The sequence below is a fragment of the Chelonoidis abingdonii genome, chromosome 16 (assembly GCF_003597395.2).
Source record: "Chelonoidis abingdonii isolate Lonesome George chromosome 16, CheloAbing_2.0, whole genome shotgun sequence".
Taxonomy (NCBI): domain Eukaryota; kingdom Metazoa; phylum Chordata; order Testudines; family Testudinidae; genus Chelonoidis; species Chelonoidis abingdonii.
In genome coordinates this window covers 27,333,111-27,349,748 of record NC_133784.1, presented here as the reverse complement: position 1 = coordinate 27,349,748, position 16,638 = coordinate 27,333,111, and the positions used below count along the sequence as shown (strand labels likewise).

The following is a 16,638-nucleotide window of genomic DNA, read 5'->3' as shown; positions in this document are numbered from 1 at the left end:
GGGAACTATGGGATAGCTGAGGAACAGCTACCCACAGTGCACCGCTCCTGAAATCGATGGTAGCTTTGGACCATGGACGCAAACAATCGATTTTGTGATCCCACTGTGGACGCGCTAAACCGATTTTATTAGATCTGTTTTGTAATATCGGTTTAAGCTAATTCGACATAATCGTGCAGTGTAGACGTACCCAAAGTTTGATAGTAGGCTCTTCAACCTACCAGAGTTAGACTAAGACCCAATGCCTGGAAGACAAACTCAAATGATAAATAAAGCACAAATTTTCCACAGGGAGAGTAATTAATCATTGAAACAACTTGCCAAAAATTATGGTGGATTCTCCAGTACTGGCCTTTTTTAAATTAAGATTTGGGATTTTTTTCTGAAAGATATTCTCTAGTTCATCCACAGCTATTGGGCAAGCAGGAATTAATTCAGGGAAGTCCTATGGTCTGTGTTATACAAGAAATTAGACTATATGAACATAATCGTTCCCACCTCTACTCACAGGTCTTGTAATCTATGGATTGATGAACTTGCACAGTAATTTAAAAATAAGGGTAACCAAGTTGTTTCCTAGTCTTTTGTGATTTTCCACGCTGTCACTTTGGCTCATAGTAACACCACAGCCTTAGCATTCTCTTTCAAAAAACTCCCAGATAATATGCAAGTTTTTCAACAAGGGACAGTGGAGTAAGCTTTACTTTTAACTGATGGTTGTTAGGATTGCTGAACTGGCCATCACAGAACTGGAAATGGAAGTTACAAACATGCCAAACTATAAACAACTCCAACAGATTCTGTGTGAGGGGTTTACTCTCTCAAACTACAGAGAGTAGGTTTCAGCTTACATTTTACTAAGCTTGACAAAATCAAGTCAATGACCTACCCATGACAAAGTTAGTTATTTCCGATGTCCACTAATTTAAGAATTAAATCATTCTACTAACTTTAGGGGAAAAAACCTTCCCTTACAAAACCAGATATGGAGAAGGATATAATGTAATTCATTTCGTATAAGCAGTAGTCTGAAATAAGTGTGGGGTGTGTTAAGAAGTAGGACTGTTCTGGGTGTGCAGAGGAGAAGGGGTGAGGTAAAAGCAGCATATAGTCTCCAGGTGAATTTTAAAGCAGCAAATAAACTTTCTGCCAACACTGCAGGCTTGAATATAAAAGAACCAATAAAAGGAAGCTGCTGACAAGAGTATTGTCTGACTAACCAAAAACAAACAATGGAAAAAGGGTAGAAAATGAAAGACCAAGTTAGTTTTCCATTTAAGTAATTAGTAGGACAACGTCAGCAATTTTAAGAGGAGACCTTTTAGGTTTTTTCTTTAAGTGTAATACTTGTAAGGTTGAGTGCTGAATGCCTCCAACAGGAGAGTCACTCAATATAAAGATTAAAAAATGAGCTTCTTCTTGGCTATTTGGCCAGTCTTCACATAATCCAATAGGGTTTTTTTTGTTGGTTTGTTTTAATATCTGCATATTACCATCAGCTCCAGGGCTATTTGTATTATGCAAATTACCCTCATAGATTAGAAACAAAGCAGCGTATTGAGTATTGTGTGATAAATTGGGATAGCATTCTTCTTCTACGCTTAGCCAAACAGTCGGCCATAGTGATCATTTGCCATTTGGTACGTTCCTGTTCAACCACGAAAGCTTGACAGCCTGAAAGTCCAACATCGGAACAGACCTGATGAACCAGTGAAACAGGAGATCTGCCTCTGGGCCGCCGCCATCCCTCGTTTGGTGGAATTTTATCCTGAATGTTACAAGCTACCCAGAGAATGGCGTTCACTGAAACATCTTGCAGCATCCTTGCAACGTGTCCAAAAAGCACATAAAGGTGCTGCCTGTGGACAATGGCCCCAGTAATCTGTAAACTTAAACAACCATAAATATCCACATTACAGATGAAGTCATTCCACTTTATGCCCAATATACGACGACGACATTTTGTGTGGAAAACCTCCAGCTTTGTCCAGTATGTGTGGCATAGTGTCCATGTTTCGCACCCGTACAACAGTATGGGAAGGGTACAGCTCGAATAAATCTTGAACTTGGTTGTCATACTATGATGATGTTGATTCCATATCCGTTGTAAATGGCCCATTACAGATGTTGCAATGCCAATCCGATGGAGAATCTCCATGCGAGAACTGGAGAAGCTGGTAAGTATAAATCCCAGATAGCAAAAGCTGGAAACTGATTTGACGGTTTTGTTGTTCAAAGCGATTGTAATCACAGATAGACCTGTGTCCTAGATTTTGAAGTTTTGTCTTTGATCACGAAACATGGAGACCATTCTTCCCTAACTCCCCCTCCATATGCTGGAGTGCCTCATGAAACCTGTCAAGGCTCTGTACTAAAAGAACAATGTCATCAGTGTAGTCAAGGACTGTGAGTGAGGCCTGGTCTACACTACGAGTTTATCTCAAATTTAGCAGTGTTAAATCGAATTAACCCTGCACCCGTCCACATAACGAAGCCATTTTTGTCAACATAAAGGACTCTTAAAATAGATTTCTGTACTCCTCTCCAACAAGGAGAGTAGCGCTGAAATCGACATTTCCATTTCAAATTAGGGTAATTGTGGTTGCAATTCAATGCTATTGGCCTCCGGGAGCTATCCCACAGTGCACCATTGTGATCGCTCTGGACAGCAATCTGAACTTGGATGCACTGGCCAGGTACACAGGAGAAGCCCCGCGCACTTTTGAATTTTATTTCCTGTTTGCCCAGTGTGAAGCGCTGATCAGCACAGGTGACCATGCAGTCCCAGAATTAAACAAGAGCTCCCAGCCTGGACCGCACAGGAGATAGTGAATCTGATCTCTGTACGGGGAGATGAATCTGTTCTACCAGAACTCCGTTCCAAAAGCCAAAATGCCAAACATTTGAAAAAATCTCTTAGGCCATGACGGACAGAGGCCACAACAGGGACTCAAACACAGTGCTGCGTGAAACTTAAGGAGCTGAGACAAGTGTACCAGAAAGCCAAAGAATCAAATGGACGCTCACAGAGGGAGGGGCAACTGACAACTGTAGTTATCCCACAGTTCCCACACTCACCGAAAACTATTTGAGTTCTGGGCTGAGTTCCCAATGGCTGAAGGGTCAAAAACACTGTCACGGGGTGGTTCAGGGTCTATGTCATTACCTACACAGCAGCAACCCCTTGCCTTGCCTGGCCGACAGCAGACGGTGCAGTATGACTGGTACCTGTCAGCGTCGTCCCATGGGGTGCTCCTGGCTAGCCTCGGTGAGGTCGGTCGGAGGCACCTGGGCAAAAACGGGAATGACTCCAGGTCATTCTCTTCTTTAAGTTTTGTGTAATGGAGATTCAGTCCTGCCTGGAATATCATGGCAGCTGGAGGCTTCCGCCTCAGGCTGCCCTCCCAGTCAGCAGCCCCGCACGGTCGCACCTACCCCAGCCTATCTCTTGCTATCAGGGCTCACAATCAGATACTTAGACCTCTACATTTTGCTGCAAATAAAAAAATTAGGCTGCCATTTAGAACTGTCCCCCAACATACATACCCTGGGACATTTTGTATTTTACCAGTGTCAACCAAAGGCCCACACACAAACGGAGAGTCCTGTCTGTGCTCCTATCCTAGTGCTTGTCACAGATTCCCATTTTCAGCTATAGGCTGAGCAAGTGCAGAATGGTGGTTCACTCTACTTCGCTGTAAGTCAACTGCCCTCCCCTCCTCACTTTGATCTCTGCTTGCAGAGACAATAAAGTCAGTGTTGTTTCAAATTCATGCATTCTTTATTACTTCATCACACAAATGGGGGAATAACTGCCACGGTAGCCCAGGAGGGGTGGGAGAGGAGGGAAACAATAGGTGGGGTTGTTCCAGGGGCACCCCCTTGAATGTCATGGAGCTCATCATTTCTGCGGGATGTCTGGGGCTCTGACCCGGAGCGACCGTTTGCCTCTCTGGTTCTTTAGTAGGCTTGCCTGATATTCTAGGCAGGACTGACTCTTCATTAGACAAAACTTAGAGAAGAGAATGACCTGGGGAGTCACTCTCATTTTTGTCCAGGCGCCTCCGACCGACCTCACCAAGGTGGGCCAGGAGCACCCATGACAGCAGCAGACGCTACAGTATGACTGGTAACCGTCTTCGCTGACTTGCAAAAGGCAAGGGGATGCTGCTGTGTAGCACTGCAGTACCGCGTCTGTCAGCAGCATCCAGTAGACATACGGAGACAGTGAAAAAAGGCTGAACGGGCTCTATGGTTGCTGTGCTAATCCAGGAAAAAGGGCACAAAATGATTGTCTGTCACTGCTTTCACAGAGGGAGAATTAACTGACAACATTTACCCATAACCACCCGCGACAAATTTTTGGCCCCATCAGGCATTGGGAACTCAACCCAGAATTCCAATGAGACTGCGGGAGCTATGGAATAGCTATGGAGTAGCTACCCACAGTGCAACACTCTGGAAGTCGACGCTAGCCTCAGTACATGGATGCACACCGCCGAATTAATGTGCTTAGTTTGGCCGCGTGCACTCGACTTTATACAATCTGTTTCCAAAAATCAATTTCTGTAAAATCGGAATAATCCTGTAGTGCAGACATACCCTGAGAGATCACTGATCTCAGTGATTGTGGACCTGACGGAACGCTGCATTATGAAATTCATTGTCCGACAAAAAAGAGTGAAGGGGCCAAAACGCAACCCTGCCTAACATCAGATACTGATTTAAAAGGCACTGACATCCAGTTCCCCCGACAAACACGGGCACTGGTTCCATTATGCAGCTCTCTAATCAAGTCCAGCAGAGGGGTAAGGATACCTATGCCCTTTAAAGCCTTCCATAACGTGACATGGTCTATTGTATCAAATGCAGCCTTAAGATCAACATATACTACATGCAGGGGCTTCCTGAACTTGCAATGCATCTCCGAAAACAAGCGAAGGGCCAAAATGGCGTCTAATGCGGACCTGTTCCTCGTACAGCCTGACTGTTGGGGACAACACTTCCCATGTAGCAAAGGCTCCAGGTGTGCCAGCAAAACATGCGCAAACACCTTCCCTGGAATGGAAAGCAAGGTGATCTGCCTGCAGCTCTTACATTCACTGCACAGTCCCTTGCCCTTGTAGAATGAGATCACAATACCAGCCTTCCAGATGGTAGGTGGGGTTCCAGTTCTAGCCATCTTTCGTCCGAGGTGGAGAAGTTATTCTGCTACAGGATCAGTAGCACATTTTAGCAGCTCTGAGGGGATGCCATCAGTACTGGCTGCACATCTGTTTTACAGTTTAGAGATGGCACACTTCACTTCATTCAATGTTGGTGCACCAGTACAAATGTCTGGATCCAGAACCATCTCATCCCCCATGCCCCCCACAAGAGATTGAGATGCCATCCCCCATGGTAAACCAAAAAGAAGAGGAGTGTCACTAGGGAGGTCCGTTGAGACTGCAAGACCTGATGTTTTTCTCTGAATAATACAGAAGGCATATAACCACAATATAATGGCTGAAAAGTATACCAAGGTCAACTAAACTATCCCATTATACTTCTCCAAGGAGTGGGGAAGGAACAAACTAGCCACTTTGAATCAGGGAAGTGAAATAAATTTTACCTTTTAAAGTATTCTGTACCTAAAAACAGATCAAACAACTGAAAACATATTGATAATCAAGTGGAATTTAGTGAAGGGTACTTGTATGAAAAAAGAGAGCAGGAAAATCAGTTTAACTTTTGATGCCTTAGATACAAGACAGTAATGTACAAAACGGAGCCTACAACTTTATAAGACCAATGGGGACAAAGACTTAGCTCTTTCCAGTAATTAGAAACAGAACGTTTGTTCACAGGGGCCACAAGCAAACATGATGCACAGCTTCATGCTCACTTCAGTCATTAGAAAATTTTGAAAATCTAATTTCTGCACAACTTTCCACTACATTCTTTAGAAAAAATAGCTTTTGGAGTTTCCAGTACTAAGCAGGCCAGGTCCTAATCACGGTAGAAGATAATTTTGCTCTGTTTGTTTTAACATAAGAGTATATGCTTTTCAGAGCTAGCCAGATATCAGAGATTATGGAACTACTAGACACATATAACTAGACCTATATCAGCGTCAGTTGTTGCCTACTATTTATTATATCAATAGCATGGCACATCTTAAGTAGAGCCTCTGATTCTTAGGAAGCAGTGTAGTTAAGCAATGTGAAAAACTGGTAAACTTTGATGTATTTTTATGAAAAAATATACATGACTCGGTTTCCCCTCTCACCTTGTATTGTTACTTGCCAAGGATTCATGGGGTTCACTTCTTTATCTTCCAGCAGGGGAGATGTGACAGATGTGAGACCTCAGAAGCATGGAAACGTTCAAGACTATTATACTGAGATGTGCCAGTCGCTATGGGTACATAAAATAATCAGATTTTTGCATCAAGGTATGTTTTTGTTCCTGGCTCACTAGGTGTTTCCCCAGCAGAATCTGGAATCACTTGGAGGTAACTAATGCAAATCCCTGGACAGGTGAACAATTCTGTAGACATACTATCCCCTGGGGGAAACGGCATATACTGATTTTGAAGGAGGACCAGTAAACAAATAACTAGGAACTGCATGAAGAGTCAGCCTGAGCTGACTTAGGGTGACCAACTCTGGAACTAGGAACAGAGACCTACCAGTATCCCATGCAGATGCTGGGCAACACCTGGTACGCTTAGCATGTAATTCCACCAAAGGCACTCATTTTAGGTTCCTCGGGATTCATCTCTCTTGGGCAGAGATCTGCATCTGTCTCCCTCCTGACCAGGGATTTTCCCAGGATGCACAGCTACCTGCCTGCATTGTGATAGTCTCCTCAAGCCACACTGCCTAAATGGGCCAAGCAGCTGTGCTTTGCTTTCTCTGCAAAAGCCATGAACAGCTGTAACTGCCAGTAGCTACAAGTTCTCACAGCGCTTTATAAGCGAGGACATTTATTCTTAAACTAGTACTGAGAAAAACATTAAAAAGAATAAAAACCTACACACATACAAACAAGCTTTCTAGAGATCTCTCCCCAACTCCAACAAGGGGTTTTTCTGTGGTTACAAGTTTGTTACAGCTTTAGTCCATAACACTCCCAATACTGGGTTAGTCTTTTCTTTATACGGCTTGAGCCTTTGACCTTGAGAACCTAAGAGCAAGTAATCACCAGACAATGGTTCTCTCCTCAGGGCATTCCTTCAAAAGGCTGGGTTTTAGCATAACCAGAGGTGAGGAATTTGCCCCTAGAAATTCCCAGAGCAAACCACTTAACTCTGTCTGTCCCAAAAGTCCATTCTTGTCTCGTACATTGTTCAATACAGTCCTCTGAAGTTCATAACACTTCCCGGGATTCACATCCTATTTCCCCAGTAGAGAGATTACATACAATCCCAGCCCACAATAATGCATAACCTTTACTTTTAATACAATGGACTTCAAAGATACATAAACCTAAATCAGTAAAAAGAACTGGAATACTTGTGGCACCTTAGAGACTAACGAATTTATTTCAGCATGAGCTTTCGTGAGCTACAGCTCACTTCTTCGGATGCACAGACCGCATTCTATGCATCCGAAGAAGTGAGCTGTAGCTCACGAAAGCTCATGCTGAAATAAATTCGTTAGTCTCTAAGGTGCCACAAGTACTCCTGTTCTTTTTGCGGATACAGACTAACACAGCTGCTACTCTGAAACCTAATTCAATGCGGCTTTCCCCCCCCCAAGGATATTGCAGGATACTGCCATGTGTCACAGCATGTACACCATTTATTATTTTATGTTTTTTCTGTAATGCTTTTGTACTAAATATTATATTTTGCTTTGTGAAGGCTGACTACTGGTAAATACAGCCATAGCCCCTGAGAGAGCACAGAACTGCAGGCACTAGACTAAAGTCACCCCAGCTGTGATAATCACAATGAATTGCAAGGGAATTGCAGCCTAAATCCCCAGCCTGGAGGGAGAAGGACATGAGTTCCTGCCTTGAAGAGTATCAGAGGGGTAGCCGTGTTAGTCTGGATCTGTAAAAGCAGCAAAGAATCCTATGGCACCTTACAGACTTAATACAGACGTTTTGGAGCATGAGCTTTCGTGGGTGAATACCCATGCATCCAATGAAGCGATTCACCCACGAAAGCTCATGCTCCAAAACATCTGTTAGTCTATAAGGTGCCAAAGGATTCTCTGCTGCCTTGAAGAGGTGAAAGCTAGAGGCCTGAGACCTGAGTAAGGGTGCCCTCAAGGAGGCCAAGAAGGGGTCAGAGGTACAGTTATCCCAGAATTGCGACAAAGAGATCCATCCACTGTCTGCAGTATATAAAGTGTACATTAGGATTTGGTTTGTTTTTTTAAATCAATTCATTTAAAAAATTCTTTGTTGCTTACATGTTTATCTATTACTAAAGCTTATTCTTTAGCTTAACTCATTTGTTGCTATGTAGACAGAGCTCAACTGCATTTGCTAGAACCAGGCCAGATGAATAACAAAATTATTGTACACCTCTACCCTGATAGAACGCAGTTGTGGGGAGTCAAAAATCCCTAACGCATTATAGATGAAACACCGTTATATCAGAGTAGTGGTGGAAGGGCTGCAGCGGTGATTTAAAGAGCCCGGGGCTCTGGCCACGGGGAGCCCCAGGCCCTTTAAATCACAGGCAGAGCCCTGCTGCTGCAGCCCTGGAGTAGCAGTGGCATGGCTCCAGCGACGCTTTAAAGGGTCTGGGGCTCCAGCTGCTGTGGGAAGCCCAGACCCTTTAAAGCACTGTCCGAGCCCCACTGCTACCGCGCTATATGCAAACCCGTGTTATGTCAGGTCGCGTTACAGTAGGGTAGAGCTGTACCTGTAATGCAAGCAGGGCTTAGTGTGATGTATAAAACTCAAGGTAGTTATGATTTCAAGTGAGGAGTGAAGAGCAAGAGTGGCTGAACTAAATAAAGATTCTGATTTTATGAATTAGAAGGAAGGTGAAGAAAACTGACATATTAACAGCACTGTGTACAAAGGAAGTTTTTTGACAATTTTTTCGTAAGCTGTCAGCAGGTCTTTAGTGATGATAGCAAAAAAAACCCAAGGCCTAACATAATATCTAGTGTAATCTTGCAAGGGGCACTCTCAAAGTATTTCTAACCTTGAGAATAAAGTATCTGAGATATTTGAGCAACAGCCTCCAATGACTCAAGAAGCATTAATGAGAGAAGAATTCTGAAGCAAGCAATAGGAACAGAACTGCTGGTCAAGAAAGGCAATTACAATTATTTTTTGTTGTGGTAGCATCCAGAGGCCCTAGTCATGTTTGGTACCCCAATGTGAAAGAGGCTGTATATAAACACATAAAAGGACTCAGTCTTTGCCTTGAAAAGCTTATAATCCATCTTCTCATTAGTTTCCTTAAGTGAGAGAAGACTTAGTGCTTGTTTACAAGAACACGTAGGTCATGACTAGCCGGGAAGTAAATGTACTCCACTGCACAGTAAGTATCTGGTGGACCTTGCTGACACACACTAAAAATCCGATACTGAGCATTTATCTGCCCAGTTTCAAAGCATGGTAGATCAAAGCCCACTAAAAAGTATTAAGTCCCCATGTGCACAGTGCATGGCAGGACAGTGCCAGATAACTAAGTGTTCTTGTAGAAAAGCCCTAAAAGAAAAGAATGAGCTCTTGAAGATACTGTAAGGCATGTCAGATTAATATTTGGTTTTGTAGCTGACGTAGTGGGTTACCACTAAATTGTTCAACTCTAGGCCAGGGTAGAAGCTATTTATAATTGACTGATAGCACCACCCCACTTCCTTAGGGCTTTTTAAAGTATCATATACTGAAAAAACCCTCAACAGTTCCTTGTCAGAGTGTCTACTATTGAATCTGTACTGCTAAGAGCAGCACCAAATTAACAAATCAACACAATGTTTTTCCCAGGGGGCTCCAAAACTTTATTGCATAGGCTCTAGAACGGACTCCATTATAAAAGTGGGCATTAATATGGGATAGAAGTGGAGAGTTTCTTAACAAAATGGGTGAACAGTAACAAGTCAGAAGAGTTTGTTGTGTCTTACCTTATTGAGGTTTGGGGAAAACTTCAGAAAACGCAGCACCACACAACGCTAAGGAAGGGAGAGAGTGGGGTAGGGGGAAAATTGTTACATTAGCACTAAAAACAGTATGTTAGTTTATGCAGTTTAATTTCTAAAAACAAAATTATTAAACAATTCATTTAAACATGAAAGAAAGGCAAGGTAGGAGATCTTGTGGTTAAAGCACTGAATCGAGATTCAAGCTGGGTACTACTCCCAAGCTTTGACAGATTTCCTCTTGTTCTGAGTTCTTGGACGTGGCACTCACTCGGTGCTTCCACTCACTATCTCTAAATTAAGGATAATACTTCCATACCTCACAGGACTGTTCTGATAAATTGCTCAGATATTATGGCATTGACCACCACAGAAAACAAAAAAACAAAATGAAACCAAGTATTTTCCCCATGAATTTTGGCTCCACATGACTTAGCATGGTTCTGCTAGAGACCTAGTTGCCTGAAAAATCAATAAATGATATCAAGATGTTCAGAAGATGTCTATTCACAACACTCACCAAATAGCTGCAATGATGAAATTCCACCTGGTAACACCAACTTTATGAAAGTGAGCAGGTATAAAGGAAAAAAGAGCCACAGTTTTACAACTAAAAAGTCATGTGAGACATATTGGGCAAAATACTGTAGATTTCCAACAGGGCCCCTCCCCCTGAAACCACATATGTTTCCTACAAGTCAAGATTTTTAAGACACAAAGCGAAGTTACTTTAGCATAATTTTTTTTTTCCAGTTCTATACAGGAAACCAACACTGAAGTTCACAAGTTAATCATAGGCAAACTGAATGAAAGTAATAACACACTTATCCCGGATGACCACTTTCATTTTTAAGAGTCCAAGATGAAACAAAGAACTGTTGGCCTAAGTTAGATTTAGTAAGAAAGTGAGTTGTAAATAGCTGATTAAAGGTCTAAAAAACACCACTTTCCTTGGAGAAGGGAATTCACCTGAGGAATCCTTGCACTCTCAAAAGTCAGTCCTCCCCCAAAGAGCTTACAGTCTACAATCTGCAAATACTTCCTTAGCTGCATTTACTTTTCTTATGTGTTAAGTCTCAGAATGGCAGACTTTGAGGGAACTAGGACATCCTAGAAGACAGCCTTTATTACACAAAACTGTGGGGGCCACAGTAGGGAAAAAAAATGAAGCATTTGTTTTCTGTGTTAAACACTTAACCACCCAACTTTTAGAAAAGTTACAACTATATTATATGAGACAAAAAAGGAACTCCATGCGTCATTTGCTCCTATTGATTAAAGTGTCTTGAAAGCAGAAAAGATGCCCGTAACACAAATTGGGGAAGACACTGTTGATTTTGCATCTTTCTGTTATGTTAACTGTGAGTATGTGGAGAAAGTCTCTGGCTATGTTGCAAATAATTTTGTTTACTGTGCTTGTGTGTGCCCAATTCAAAGGTGGCACCATGGCAAGACAGAACCAAATCTGGGCATTGAAAGCTTTAACTGCATATTGCTGAATGGGAAAGAGCAATAACTATTTTGAATGAATGGTGTGAAAAGGAAGAGCACCAGGAGGGGGGCAAGATAGAAGGGGATGGCAATGTCAAAACACTAACAAGTGAGGTCTGGGTACCAACATTATAATTAAACTGAAAACACTCCTTCTGAATTGCAATTTAACTGATCCTGAAAGGGTTCCAATGCTTTGGATTGAACATTACACTATAAAAAATGTTGTAAATAAATCTAATATTAAAACAAATTAACTTGCATTTGACTACTGTATTGACAAAAATTGCTGCATGGCATTTGCTCATTTCTACAGTTCTATTACTTTTCTTGATAGCGTAAATGTTGGGTTTGGGTTCAACATTCATAAACTTGTAATAGTTCAAAATAAGCAGTATGCAAGAGTGCTTTCCATGTACACTTTTCAACTGAAATAAGTATTTTCCTCCATGTTTTAAACATTCAGATAAGTGACATGCTGACCATTTCCCCACAGCAACTTTAATTCAAATCTTACATACTTCTACAGCACCCATCTCAGATAAGCAGACAGGATAAAATAAATTTGGAAAGATATCCTGATTTAAAAAAAAAAAATCCTCTTAGCAAGTCTGAAATAAGACAGTGCAACATCCCTTTAATGTAACTGAGCTTTGAGAGATGACAATATGAAGTCACTGGACTTACATTGCAACATCTACTCAACTGTTTAAAACTCAGGTTTTGCAACTTCCATTCTTACAAATAACAGGGATGCAGTTCTGATAAAGTGGCAAACTTTAAAACAAATAACCCCTTAAAATTAATTTCCAATTTAATTTTGATAAATCGTTATCTCATGGTAAATAGCTACAAGTTTTCTTACATTCATTCTATGCAGTCTCAGCAATGAGACCGATTACCAAAGACAACGGGAGTACTTGTGGCACCTTAGAGACTAACAAATTTATTTGAGCGTAAGCTTTCATGGGCTAAAACCCACTTCATCAGACGCATGCAGTGGCAAATACAGTAAGACGACACACACACAGACACAGAACATGAAACAATCGGTGTTACCATACACCAGGGGTCGGCAACCTTTCAGAAGCGATGTGCCGAGTCTTCATTTATTCACTCTAATTTAAGGTTTCGCGTGCCAGTAATACATTTAAACATTTTTAGAAGGTCTCTTTCTATAAGTCTATAATATATAAACAAACTATTGTTGTATGTAAAGTAAATAAGGCTTTCAAAAGGTTTAAGAAGCTTCATTTAAAATTAAATTAAAATGCAGAGTCCCTCCGACAAGTGGCCAGGACTCAGGCAGTATGAGCGCCACTGAAAATCAGCTTGAGTGCCGCCTTCGGCACGCGTGCCATAGGTTGCCTACCCCTGCCATACACACTGTAACAAGAGTGATCAGTTAAGGTGAGCTATTACCAGTAGGAGAGAAAAAAAAAACTGTAGTGGTAATCAAAATGGCCCATTTCCAGCAGTTAACAAGAAGGTATAAGGAACTGTGGGAGGGTGGGGGAATAAACATGGGGGAACTGTTTTTTTTTTCTCCTGCTGGTAATAGCTCACCTTAACTGATCACTCTTGTTACAGTGTGTATGGTAACATCTTCTCTGTCTGTGTGTAGGTAGGTTGATTAGATAGATATAAAATGTTCCTACTGTATTTTCCACAGCATGCATCTGATGAAGTGGGTTTTAGCCGACGAAAGCTTATGCTCAGATAAAATTTGTTAGTCTTTACGGTGTCCCAAGTACTCCTGTTCTTTTTGCAGATACAGACTAATCCAGCTGCTACTCTGAAACTTGTCATTACCAAAGAAGTGAAGGTTTAGACTTTGATAAGTATTCCTTAACTCACATGAATTCCCATCTACTATTAAGTTACTTTGATCCTAATGCCCATCTTAACATGGCATTGACATTCTAATTATTTGCTTAAATTTGTTCCCTCCTGTTATTTACTTAATTATTTCATTAAAGAAGGCAACTTCCAAGACTCATGGACTTTGAGGTGAAGGGACCATTATGATCTACAATCCAGGCCACAGAATCTCACCCACTCACTCCTGTAACAAACCCCTGACTTATGTCTGAGCTACTGAAGTCCTCAACTTGTGGTTTAAAGACTTCAAGGTGCAGAGAATCCTCCAGCAAGTGACCCATGCCCCACGCTGCAGAGAAAGGCAAAAAAACAAAACAAAACAAAAAAACCAAAAAAACCACACATAGGGCCTCTGCCAATCTGCCCTGGAGAAAAATTCCTTCCCAACCCCAAATTTGGCTGTCAGCAAAACCAAGAGCATGTGGACAAGACTCACCAGCCAGATACCCAGGAAAGAATTCACTGTAGTAACTCAGATCCCACCCCACGCCATTGGGCATATTTACCGCTAATAGTCAAAGATCAATTAATTGCCAAAACTAGGCTCTCTCATCATACCATCCCTTCCATAAATGTATCAAGCTTAGTCTTGAAGCCAGATATGTCTTTTGCCTCCACTGCTCCCCTGGAAGGCTATTCCAGAACTTCAGTCCTCTGATGGTAGAAACCTTCGTCTAATTTCAAGTCTAAACTTCCTGATGCCATTTATATACATTTGTTCCTGTGTCCACATTGGTACTGAGCTTAAATAATTCCTCTCCCTCCCTGGTATTTATCCGCTGATATATTTAGAGAGAGGCAATCACATCTCCCCCCTCAGCCTTATTTTGGTTAGGCTAAACAAGCACGCTCTTTCAGTCTCCTTTCATAAGATAGGTTTTCCATATCAATCACCTACCAGCCCTTCTCTACCTGTTCCAGTTTAAATTCATCCTTCTTAACATGGGAGACCAGAACTGCACACAATATTCTAGATGAGGTCTCACCAGTGCCTTGGATAACGGTACTAACACCTCCTTATTCTCTACTGGAAATACCTTGCCTGATGCCATCCCAAGACCACAATAGCTTTTTCCTCAGCCCTATGACATTGGTGGCTCACAGTCATCCTGTGAATCAACCCTATACTCCGAGGTCCTTCTCCTCTCTTACTTCCAACTGATGTGTCCCTAGTTTATAACAAAAATTCTTGTTATTAAACCCTAAATGTGTGAACTTGCACTTTTCACTATTAAATTTCATCCTATTACTATTACTCTAGTTTACAAGGTCATCCAGATATTCCTGTAGAATCTCCGGTCCCTCTCTGTATGGCAATACCTCTCAGCTTTGTGTCATTCGCAAACTTTTATTAGCACGTTCCGCTTCTTGTGCAAGGTCAGTAATAAAAGATTAAATAAAGATTGGTCCCAAAACCAATCCCTGAGGAACTCCACTAGTAACTTCTTCAAGCCTGAGAGTTTACCTTCAGTATGACCTGTCGTAGTCTCCCCTTCAACCAGTTCCTTATCCATCTTTTCAATTTTCATATTGATTCCCATGTTTCCTATTTAAATAATAATCCCCATGTCGAACCTGTGGCAAATTGCTGCGCACTATTATGATGGTCCCGCACTTCTCCTCTTGTGGGGGTTCAGGGCACTGTTCTCACCCCTGAACTGAGGTATCAACTATCCCACTAGTGTCCAGAAAAGGGGAGTGGAGAGGGAGGGACCCAGGCCCACCCTCTACTCTGGGTTCCAGCCCAGGAGCCTAGGATAGCGGTAAACCAGTTGAACTAGCGATTCCTTCCCCTGGGCTACTTCCCTCTCCGGCCCTTCAGCTTGTGGGGCTCGCTGCCCTCTCTCGCTTGGGCCAAGTTTCTCCCAACTCTTGCGTCTGTAGAGTCCCTCTGCTCTGCACGAGCCGGGTTTCCCTTTACCTAGGGTCTTGGTCTTCTGGCCCACCACACACTTCCAAATCCTCGTCTGCTCCAACACCAAACCACTCTGCTTTGCTTCAACCTTCTCCAACTGCTCTGATTGAAGCGGGGGGGGGGGGGTGTTATCAGATGACTGGCTTCAGGTACTCTAATTGGCTTAATTGGTTTCAGGTGCTCTAATTAATCTGTAGCAGCCTTTCTTCCCTCTACAGGGAATAAGGCTCTCATCATCCTGGGGCTTGCGCATCTCCCATCTATCACTCTCCTGCTGCCCTCTGGCAGTGCTATATCACAAACTGTATCAAATGCCTTCCTGAAATAGAGGTAAATTAGATCCACTGCATTTCCTTTGTCTAAAAAATTTGTTACCTTCTCAAAAAAGATCAGGTTGGTTTGGCATGATCTACCTTTTGTAAAACCAGATAGTACACAGATGTAAAAATGTTTACAGCAAAGGAAAAATGTGCTGGCTTTTGAAGGATTAGATGTAGAGCACAAAGGAAAACTTGTGCTAATTAGGTGTACACACAATGTCACCTATGTGATGAAATCTCTTATGTCATGAGACACCACTGGTATGTGGCACCCATTCTTGTAACTGATTTCAATGTTCACCCAGAAGGACATTGAAAATGAAATCTCTGGATACAACAGACTAGTCTTAAACTAAGTAGCAAACAGATTTTGAAAGTGCAAGTGATTATTCTTCAGGACTTCAAGCACAAAGCCAACAAGACTAATCTTTTCTAAAACCTCTTCTCTGCATTCATCTTACAAAGGAAATGGTACTTAAAAGGTAACACCCTTCTATGCATGCACATAAGAGAAAGTGACCTTTCACAAAAGGACCAGGGACTCAGTTTACTAAAATGTCCAGGTCAGACAGACAGACAAATGTGGGACCAGAATAAGATAAATGCAATGAGAAAGGTAAATGCGGTGTGCTATATATAAAAAAAGTCTCAGGTTTCCCCTTCAAGCAGCAGGAGGTAGCAAAACAATTTGGGGCTTCTCCACGCAGAGAAGTTGTACGACATTAATAACCACTACATAGGTATACTTAATGTGATACAATTTCACCAGTGTGGATGCAATAATGTATAAAAGGTGGTTTATATCAGCATAGCTATTCCAATATGGAAACGGGAATAAGCTACACAGGTAAAAGGCAATACATGGACCAAGGTGTGTGGCCATAATAGGTGCTGTGTTGGTATAACTTTCAGTTTTAGGTGTTAAGGTCAGGGATATTAG

General features: G+C 42.0%; 1 protein-coding gene across 2 annotated transcripts in view; it reads right to left on the bottom strand.

Moving 5' to 3' along the window:
- The window catches only part of IPPK (inositol-pentakisphosphate 2-kinase), a 100,636-nt gene that overhangs the window by 48,545 nt on the left and 35,453 nt on the right, over positions 1-16,638 (bottom strand). For both annotated transcript variants that reach the window (XM_075072796.1, XM_075072795.1), the window contains exon 2: positions 10,077-10,124. In XM_075072796.1, the coding sequence (XP_074928897.1) occupies positions 10,077-10,124 (48 nt within the window). The remainder of the gene's footprint in view (positions 1-10,076; positions 10,125-16,638) is intronic.